This window comes from Paroedura picta, chromosome 16 (genome assembly GCF_049243985.1).
Source record: "Paroedura picta isolate Pp20150507F chromosome 16, Ppicta_v3.0, whole genome shotgun sequence".
In the NCBI taxonomy this organism is placed as follows: domain Eukaryota; kingdom Metazoa; phylum Chordata; class Lepidosauria; order Squamata; family Gekkonidae; genus Paroedura; species Paroedura picta.
The window spans coordinates 9,598,730-9,608,972 of record NC_135384.1 but is presented as its reverse complement, the minus strand read 5'-3'; the positions used below and the strand labels follow the sequence as shown (position 1 = coordinate 9,608,972).

At 48.3% G+C, this 10,243-nt stretch overlaps 1 protein-coding gene across 1 annotated transcript; it reads left to right on the top strand.

The window, feature by feature from the left end:
• The first annotated feature begins 258 nt into the window (after positions 1–258).
• Positions 259–9,704, top strand: PKMYT1 (protein kinase, membrane associated tyrosine/threonine 1). Its single transcript, XM_077313876.1, has 8 exons — positions 259–514; positions 3,092–3,484; positions 4,445–4,935; positions 5,099–5,205; positions 5,410–5,582; positions 6,728–6,987; positions 8,195–8,293; positions 8,631–9,704. The coding sequence occupies exons 2-8, from the start codon at positions 3,116–3,118 to the stop codon at positions 8,911–8,913; spliced, it is 1,782 nt and encodes a 593-aa protein (XP_077169991.1). The 5' UTR covers positions 259–514; positions 3,092–3,115; the 3' UTR covers positions 8,914–9,704.
• Positions 9,705–10,243: the final 539 nt, after the last annotated feature.

The window sequence follows — 10,243 nt, the reverse complement described above, 5'->3', positions numbered from 1 at the left end:
GAAATCAGTTTATCTCCAGACACCCTGCTGGCAACTGGCCTGGGAGAACCGAGTAATAATAATTAAAAACAAAAAAAAATGGGCGGGGTCGTATCGCTCCCTTCAGGCGGGAACGTCTTTCCCGGCTACCGATTCGCCACCCCCGCCACCAATAGGAAACCGAAGGCGAGGAAAAGGGCGGGGCCCAGAGATGACGAAGACGGCAAGGATAGCCCTGTCTCTCGCGCGGCTCCCTTACCCCCCTCCGTGCGCATGCTCCGACGGTGTCGTTGACGACGGAAGTGGGCGAGGCCGTTTGGAATTTTGGCGCGAGAGCGGCGGTTGAGAGGCGCACTGGGTGGGCGCGCGCGCGCTTGCTTCCGGGAATGAGCGAGGGCGGAAAACGCACCTCCGACGTTTGGGAGTGTGAGGCGAGGGGAGACATCCGGGGACGCGCCGAGGAGAGCCGGGCGTTACTTTCTTCCCGGGCCACGTCCTTGCGGGGGTGCTGAGAGGGCGCTGGAAAGAGGAAGAGGTGAGACGCGCCCCTCGGTTGGGGATGTTCGTTCTCGTGCCAGCCGCGGTGCATCCTGGGGAAAAAACGGGGTGGCGGGAGGAGTTCAGCGGCGATCAGTCCCTGTGGCCCTCCAGATGTCCGTGGACTACAGTTCCCATGAGCCCCTGCCAGCATTTGCTGGCAGGGGCTTATGGGAATTGTAGTCCACGAACATCTGGAGGACCACAGGTTGGCTACCCCTTTAATGTCTTCCCTTTTAATTCCTTCCACAACCGGGGAAGTGCCTGCCATTAATGACCAACCTGGACAGTTTTATTTCTCCCATGCTTTTGGGAACTGCAGCTGAACTCAAAAGGACTGATTAGCTGTTTTAGCAAAGAAATTACCATACAGCATGATACGGCTTAATCTGGATATTAGCACATAGTTTCCTAATTTGCCCCTAATTTAATTTTGCCTAAAATCTGTACGCTTATGAGCCTTGTTCCGTTTAGTCTGAAAAAGAGTGCCTGAACTCAAATAAATCTGCAAATCGTGCCTGCAAACAAATAAATCTTTGTTGGTCTTAAAGGTGCTTCTGGACTTAATTTTTGTTGTGCTGCCTCAGACCAACATGGCTACCCACTTGAATCTTCACCGTTATCAGTTGTGCTTGCTTCTAAAGATATAGAATGGGGTGAGTAAACTGGCTCCCCAAATGCTCCTGGACTACAATTCCAGCGAGTCCCAGCCAATTGGCATAGGCTCATGGGAATTGTAGTCCAGGAACATCTCTTATAATGTATTTCTTCTATCTTTGATCTTCTAACCAAAATTGGCTTTCAGCTTTTCTCTCACACTTCTGTCTGAGGAAATGTGCATACACATGAAAGCTCACACCTTGAATAAAACTTTGTTGGTCTTAAAAGTGCCTTTAAACTCACATTTTGTTCCACCAAATCATAAATAACATTTTAGAATTTCCCATGTAACCTTCATTTGTTACTGTAATTTTTTTTAGCAAAAAACCCCCTCAAAGTTACAAAGAGTCAAATACTAGATACAGCATTGAAATCAACTGTCAAGTTCAATGTTAAAAGGGCCCACAGAAGCTTTAAAAAGCCCTCATCATAAAAGAATATGGGTTATCTTTGATCCTAATATCTGTAACATTCCAGTGACTTGTAAATCTGGTTAGACTGCACTGATGTGTATTACTGGCCTTTTTTTTGTCTTGGCTACTCATTATTATCATCATAAATTTCATTGACATGCTACCCTTCCCAATGACTCAGGGAAACTCACAACATTTCAAACGCACGTTCATTTTGTCTTAGGATAACATCTTTATTTTGAAATCTGTTTGGGTTTTATCTTCTGCATCTGTATATGCCAATATTAACTGTGTTGGAATGTAATTTAGATACCAAGTTACTCTGGCTAGCTCGATCTCAGAAGCCAATCTGGATAAACTCTGGTTGATACTTGGTAACCACCAGGAGGGTCCAGAATTGCTTCTCAGTGGCAAGCAGTGCCAAACCACCCCTGAACATGTTTTGCCTTGTAAACCCTGAGGGGTTGCCTTAAGTGGCTTGTGGCTTGACAACAAACAAATGCATTCACTAAATTGTAAATATAGACAACTTTAACTTTCTCCCACTCTGAGGTTGGGGGTGTAATAGCATCAAGTGGCAGGTGCCCCTGACTTCCCCCATGCATGCACACACAAAAGTCATAAATTTTGATGTCCCTTGGAAATTCCATGTAGCTGCTTTTCTTCTTTCCTTGACTTGGCTGACTGCCTCATTTGTTTTTGTTTGGAGGGCCTCCAGCAGATCTGATTCCAGTCTTGTCAGTTTCCTCTGAATGTCATGTGTCTTATCAGGAAACGCAAAAGCCATTAGAAACTCCATCGCTACCGTTGATGGCCATCCGACAACGGGAGCAGGTGGATGAATGCATCTTACCACAGATATCCCACAAAGGGCTGTAGCCTGGAGACTGCAGGGCGTTGCTTTTCTTAAGACAGGAGGTCTAGCATTTGGGTAGAGTCATGATGAATGTAAAAGAAGCCTTAAAAGGTGTATTTACAGGGGGGGAAATAGAAAAAGATCCCTGCTGCAAATGGACATAAGTGACTCGTTCTGGGTTAAAACTTATTTAGGCAAAATCACAGTTGGAAACTAACCTTTGGTAATTTGGTAATGGAGAAATTTAAAATGTTGAGTTTAACTTGTGGGCAATCCTTTTACCCAAACGTCTTGCCTATAAGTATTAGTCATCACTCTACAAGGCTTCTGTGAGGATTCTGTTTTCTGTTCAAGACATCCTCTTGAAGATGCCAGCCTGAAAATACTTTTAATTTTATACTTGTATCCTACTCTCCCCCCCCCCCATCTCTCCCTTTTGCGAGGGCAGTTGAACATTAAGAGCTTAGCTCTGCTTACCTATTGTGGGGAAGGTGATTGTAAGCTGTTTTGAGACTCCTTCAGGCAGAGAAATCAGAGAATATAAGCCAATTCTATTTTCTGAGTATATATACCTGACACAGACAATCAGATCCTTGTATTGTTATAGCCCCACCACCACCACTAAAATTCTGCTCGTTCCTCGCAGCATCTCCTTGTGGTGGAACTCAGCATGCCAGTAGCTCTGGACAGCGCAGGGGCAGAGTCCCAGATGAGTCATACCCCTCTGCCGGTTCCTGCCTTCTTCCGCGAAGCCGAATGCAGCTTTTCAATCAAGAAGGCCCACCGTCCACTTAGCTACACCCTCCCTCCGCGGCCACGCCACAAGAGCACGCTGACCGTGAGCCGGGTTTTTTCCGACCGCCGGCTTCAGCCGTGGACCCAGCCCCACCCACGCAGCGTGTCCTTTCACGGAGCACAGAGGCAGCCCCCATCTCTGCACAGTCGCCCCTACGACGCTTCCAAGAAGGAGCTGTTTTTCAGGCAGTGCTTTCAACAGCTCAGCCGTCTGGGGCGGGGATCATTCGGCGAAGTGTACAAGGTAAGATGGCGGTAGAGGCACCACTAGTCTCTTGACATGAAAGGGTGTCTTCTTTCAGACTCTGAGGGTCTTGTGGGACCTGATAAAAGGGAGTAGTGTAGAAATGATAGAAGTAGATCTTGGGAGGTGGAGAGTAAGGGCTTCTTAAATTCTGTTTTTAAAATTTCCAAGTGCTTTGCGTCCTGCAATCTCCCTGCCTTGAGAGATTGCAGGGCGCAAAGCACCAGGAAATTTTAAGTCCATTTGTCATATGATGGTCTCCATCTCTCAAGGTGCTTGAAAGTTCTACTCTATGTCCATGAAACCAGTCAACATGTGAAAGCTTAAAAAGAAACCTCCGTGTTCAGAGGCAGTATACCTCTGAATGCCAATTGCTGGATAAAAAGCAGTGTGGAAGGGCTGTTGACATGATGCTTTACTTGTAGGTTCCCTGAGAATATCTATTTAGCCATTTCTGTTTTGTTCAGATTCCTATATTTGACAGATTCCCCTGATGGAAGTGCATGTGAAACTCACAGGGGGTCTAGCAGTGAAATAAAATTAATTCTCCCACTGTACCCATTGTCTGTTGTTTTTGGCCATTGCTGTTAATCTGATTTTAGGTGATTTGATCATACCCAGCAAGATTCATCTTTTTTGTTTTTCTGTTATCTGTCCCTCACACTCTTCCTGTAAAATTGCATGCTCTTCAACTAGAAGAGCTCTAAGGTTAAATGTCTTCCATATGTGACAAATTCTCTTAGCCTTTGCTGATTTTAAAGGCTTCTGCAAGTTTCATATTTAAACATATTTATTTTTTAATTTGCACAACATGTAATGAACATAACTTTTTGGCATAGAATCTGGGTCTTCTGAATTCTTGGATCCTATCCCAGGGTGAAGTTTCCAGAATGGCCTAGGGCTTTTCTTAGGCACCTGGAGTTTAATCAGCTCCTTCCTCTCCTATTCCATCTTTTACAGGTGCGCTGTAAGGAGGACGGGCGGCTGTACGCGGTGAAGCGTTCTGTGGAGCCCTTCCGGGGCGAAGGTGACAGGCAGCGCAAATTGGCCGAGGTGCGCAAGCACGAACGCGTGGGACGTCATCCCAACTGCGTGAGCTTCGTCCAGGCCTGGGAGGAGCGAGGGCAGCTTTACATCCAGACAGAATTGTGCCCCGGCAGCCTACTGCAGTACTGTGAGCAGCATGGCCCACTCCCCGAGTGGCAAGTGCGGGCCTTTCTCTGGGACCTGCTGCAGGGGCTGCGTCACTTGCACAGTCGCAACCTTTTACACATGGACGTCAAGCCAGCTAATATTTTCCTCTCCTCTAACAATGTCTGCAAACTGGGTGACTTTGGGCTGATGCTGGAGCTGGACTCTGGGGATCTGAATGATGCCCAAGAAGGGGACCCTCGCTACATGGCCCCCGAGTTGCTGCGAGGAGTGTACACCAAGGCCGCTGATGTCTTCAGGTACTGTCTGAGACAGGCAGGAGGGCCATAGGTTCTCTCGTGCCAAAGGAAACAACCAGCCTCTAATTTGTTTGCCTTTGTTCCCCTGCCTCAAAATTCAGCTTTCATTGGGAGATCTGTAGTACTTTTGGGGGTTTTGATCAGCGTGTTTCTGTTCCCTCAGCCTCGGCATGACCGTTTTGGAGATAGCCTGTAATATGGAGCTTCCCAATGGAGGGGAAGCTTGGCAGCAGCTGCGACAGGGCTACCTGCCCCCTGAGTTCACAGCAGGTGAGTGGGGACAAGGAGGGAGGGCCATCTGTATGTCTTATTTACCTCTGTAGGGACCCTCCTGCCAGTCTGGATGTGAAGTGGGTAGACTGACATGGCTTTGGAAGCTAGAAGGATCCGGGGAGATAGTTGTTGACAAATGAAAAGCTCGGACTCTTTTTCAGAAAATCTGGGCCGGCAACTAACTGTTCTTACCCTTTCCAGGCCTCTCTGGTGAACTGCAGACTCTCTTAGCAGCCATGCTGGAACCCAACCTTCAGCTCCGGCCCTCAGTGGAGGCACTGCTTAGTTCTACCCTCATGCAGAAGGCTGAGAGGCGGCGGAAGTTGACGCTGCTGGTGCAATCTGGGATCCAACAAGGACTTGCCATGTGCCAGGTGAGCATGGGCCTGGTTAGAGAGAACCACAGTACGAACTCAACAGTTCCTGTTCATAAGAACGTAAGAGCCCTGCTGGCTCAGACCAGTGAGTCATCCAGGCTAGCATACTGCTACCCAGTTCCTATGGAGGTCCAACAACAAGGCATAGAGGCTGAGGCCTTCCCCTGATTCATGCCTCCTGTTACTCGTGTTCAGGGATTTACTGCCTCTGAATGTGGAGGTTTCCTTTAGTCACCACAGCTAGTAGTCACTGATAACTTTATCCTCCATGAATTGTCTAATCCTCTTTTAAAGCAATCTATGCCTGTGACCATCACTACATCCTTTGGCAGTAAATTCCACATTTTAATGGCTCACTGCCTGAAGAAGTATTTTCTTTTGTCCATGTACTGCCAACAGCTTCATTGGATGCCTTCATGGTCTGGTATTTTGGGAGAGGGGCAAAAAGTTCTCAACTCTCTCCATTCCGTGCATAATTTTGTAAATCTTATCATGTCCCCCTCTTCGCCATCTCCTTTCTAAACTGAAAAAGGCCTAGACTCTCCAGCCTCCCTTGACAGGGATAGCGCTGCAACTCTCTAATCATCTTGGTTGCCCTCTTCTATGCTTTTCCAGCTCCATGATGCCCTTTTTGAGATACGGTGACCAAAACTGAACCCAGTGATGCAAAATGAAACCATGCCAGTGTTACAATACAGGGGCACTATAATCCTGGCCACTTTAGTTTCCATTTCTTCAGAATCTCCAGTGACCAATCAGAAGTCTTTCTGGGCAGAAGCCCCACCCACATCCTAAAAACACTAATTTACCTCATAGGCACCCTGAATCAATCCCAGCTATAGGTTCCTTTCTGAAAGTTAAGACCTCATTGTCTTGTGAACTGACCTTACTGAACCACTTTGCGTTGAGGAGCATGAATGCCTCCATGTGTCATATTCTTCTTGCCATCCTGGAATTGCTTTCTTTTGAGTAGTTTCTCCTGTCAGGAAGTGCCAGGATTCCTACTGGTTTACTGCGTGGTTTTAGAACTCTCCCCTCTCCTCCAGCTATCGAAGGCATGATTGTGAACCTCGGCTTGTAACTCGGGGCCATTTGCTGTGCTCCCCCTCGGGACTCAGTGTGTTGTTTTTTCTCCCTCCCAGACCCTTGTCAGGTTTGTGCAGTGGCTCTGGGGGACGGTGTGCAGCCCAGTTCACTGGCTGCTGTTTTGGCATCGGGACGTTCCAGTCACACCTCCCCGCTCGCCCTTCCTTTTCCCCCTGGAAGACAGCAACCTCTCCAGTGACTGGGGTGAAGACCGAGACGAAGAGGAGGAGAGTCTTGGCGAGGACATCTTTGAGCTCACAAAGGGATCTGGACTTCACAACCATACCTGTCCTGTGAAGCTTTGGCCTGCTGATAGGTAAGTGGGGTAGAATCTGAGCAGGAGGAACCACGTTCAGATAGCTAAAGCAAACTCATTTTACTTGGAATGTGCCTACTGAAACCCCCCAGGGCCACCTGCCAGTCTGTCTTGAAGAGGATTATTTCTTGATCTGATGATGTCCAGTATAACGTGAAGCAAAAAATTACTTTTCAGTCCGCCCCACTTTGGGGAAATTCTTCATTCCTTAATATGTATTCATGTTATAGCCTCCCCTAGATCTAGCAGTGACAAGTCTCTGAAGCCCAAGAGGAGAGTGGATACCCATTCTTCCTGACCACAATTTATGGCGCTCATCAACTTTGCTTTAATAGCAGCAGTATATTTTGCTCATGTGACCCTTTTGTTCTAGAATTTCTATCCCTGGCAGTAAACCACGGAATCATTAACCTCTAGAACGTCTTCTCCACAAAAGGAAAATCTGGTTGCAAGTGACTGCTGCAAGTGCTGTAGCACCATATGCAATAAAATGTGGACACAGCCCTGAATTCAAAGGAAGGGGAGTGAGAGAGAACGAGAGATTCTGCATTTTTAACCATTAGGTAGTGGGTTACTGGTTGGCTTTCTGGCACCTGATTTTAATCTGTTCTTTAAAGCAGGGGTAGTCAACCTGTGGTCCTCCAGATGTCCATGGACTACAATTCCCACGAGCCCCTGCCAGAAAATGCTGGCAGGGGCTCATGGGGATTGTAGTCTATGGACATCTGGAGGACCACAGGTTGACTACCCCTGCTTTATAGCACATGGTATCACATTAGAAGAATTTTAAAAAATATTGTAGGTATGTTAGAATGGTGTTTAGAAACAAGATGGGGGTGAGAGGTCAGTTCCTTTTGCTCCTCAAATTTTGATGCAAGACCTCTGCCACATCAAGCCACTCTTCTGTGTCTGAATTCAAGAGTGTGGGGTTACCAAAATGACTCGAGAGCCTTTCTTAATTATAGTCCCAATCTGTGCAGGTGTACGTTTGTGAGAGCTGCTGAGTTTGGCTTTTGAAAGGGAGGGGAACAAGCATCTGGCCAGCTTCCCATGGTAAAGGGAGGGAATGCAGGGTGTGTGTTTATGCATGCATAAATAGTTCCAATATTGAAGGGTAGCCTCGATTCTCCACCTCCATTGTATTTCTGTCTCAAGAGATTGAATGTGATAGTGAGCAGATACCTCAAAGTGTCTGCTTCTCTTGTAGACTGGCCGGCTCCCCAGCGCTGAATATATGCCCCAGTGCCGGAAGCACCTCCACCCCACGATACCCTTCGCCCCAGCAGACTGGGGCCAGAGAGAACAGGTGAGCTTTTGGGGTAATGGGAGGCAACAAAACACCTCCTGGATTCTTTCCCACAGCTCTGCACGCAAACAGAAGATGGAAAGCTATGCCCAGGCTTGTTGATGAGTCAGGCTGTAATTGTGGCACTGGGCTCATTAATCCTCCTGGAAATGTGTCCTCTCCAATATTGCATAAGAACATGTCCTGCTCTTGGAGGTTTTGCCAGTTTCTGTTGCCGTGAAGTTGTGGCAGAGTACGGCGATTGCCCATACGCCAAGGCCAAGCTCATTTGGAGATCTCGGGAGGGGCTAGCCAATAACCGAGTCTCAGTGCCTGCCTTTTCTTGTGTCTGTCCAAGGTCTCTGGCCCTCCAGGGCAGCCCTAACCTCAGTCGTATCAGCCGGGAGTCCCCCAGCAGCAGCCACAGCTCCTCAGACGCACTGCCTGCCAGCCGCCTGCGCCGCACGCTAGCTTTCGACGACGACGACGAGGACGATGGCGAGGAGGAGGAGGAGGAGGGGGGAGACCATTGGGAAGCTGCTGTTGCTCAGTGCTCAAACCAGTATTCCACTTTTGAGCCAAGAAACCTGCTCAGCATGTTTGAGGACTCCGTGGCGGCCGAGCACAAGTGCCAGGGCTGATGGGGATTTCGTTTCAGGAATGGTTTGCTTAGCACTCCAGGGGCGGAGCAGAGGCGTTGCCGTCCCTCAGGTTGGATTCACAGCTCAGTCTAGTGGAGGGGAAGGCAGGCCCCTCCGGCATTGCTTCCCCTGCACCTTGCTGCTTCTGCTGTGCAGCTTCTTGCCTTCCAAGAGGTCAAGATCACATTGGCAGCCTTCCACTGGCAGGCAGAGCGAGATGTGCTCTCCGGTCATTTGAGGGGGGAGGGCTCGCTTCTAGGTAGGGGTGAGGGAGAGAATGTACCTGTGTACTTTTAAAGCTGCCTGTCCCTTCTGCTCGAGGCCTGTGAGGCAAGAATCTCTTGCCTGCTGTGGGAAACCTCACTTTCATGCTGGGGTCCTACAGAGGTGTCGGCTCTCGAAGACTTGATAATAAAAGCATTTTGAAATGACCGTAAAACAATGTGCCGCCTCCAAGGCCTGACTTGGTTATGACCCATTACTGAACTTCGGCAGAACACGGAGACACGTGGCTTGTTCACAGCAAGGTGAGACCCCGTTCGCTTGGATTGGGTTGATAACACTGCGAATGAGGCACCGTTTCATCCAGCTTCCAGCTCTCGCCACGGACCAATGTTCTGAGTCTCCAGTCAATCGTTACCTGCAATGTTATTGCAGTTAAAGCAGGTACCGTTTTGTTACCAGCCTCGATGCTGAGTTATGACTGTCTCTAAGCCTCTGAGCTGTCGAATTGTATTAATCCCAAACACCTTTTCACTTTACACTGGGATCCTAGGCAGAGATACTACAGTCTAAAGCAGGGGTAGTCAACCTGTGGTCCTCCATATGTTCATGGTCTACAATGCTGGCAGGGGCTCGTGGGAATTGTAGTCCATGAACATCTGGAGGACCACAGGTTGACTACCCCTGCGTTAAATAAGAAAGTAATCCTTTATATAGTTGGAAGTAAGGCTGATAGAACTCTGTGGAATTTACCTTGCCGTGTGTATACATTGCACAGGGCTGTGACTGCCTTCCTCTCTTCCTTCAGTGTTCCAGCCCTTCATAAATTATGTTGCATAAAAAGAGAAAATTAGATATATGACCCACCACCACCACCACAAGTTGCTTAATGTGTGCCTTGGCCCTGTTTCTTCACCTTGAACTTCTGTGGTGATGAATTCCACACTTCCCTCACAGCAGAGGGGTAGCCAAACTATGGCTCTCCAGATGTCCATCAACTACACGAGCCCTTGCCACCATGCTGGGAAGAGCTCATAGTAACTGTAGTCCATGGACATCTGGGGAACCACAATTTGGCCACCCCTGGTCTATAAGATCGAAGTGACAA

Excerpts from the sequence above, each read along its gene's own strand:
- PKMYT1 (XM_077313876.1), top strand. The coding sequence starts at position 3,116 with ATGCCAGTAGCTCTGGACAGCGCAGGGGCAGAGTCCCAGATGAGTCAT. Across the intron at positions 5,583-6,727 it reads AAGGACTTGCCATGTGCCAG|ACCCTTGTCAGGTTTGTGCA; the intron begins GTGAGCATGGGC and ends TCTCCCTCCCAG. Across the intron at positions 6,988-8,194 it reads AAGCTTTGGCCTGCTGATAG|ACTGGCCGGCTCCCCAGCGC; the intron begins GTAAGTGGGGTA and ends CTTCTCTTGTAG.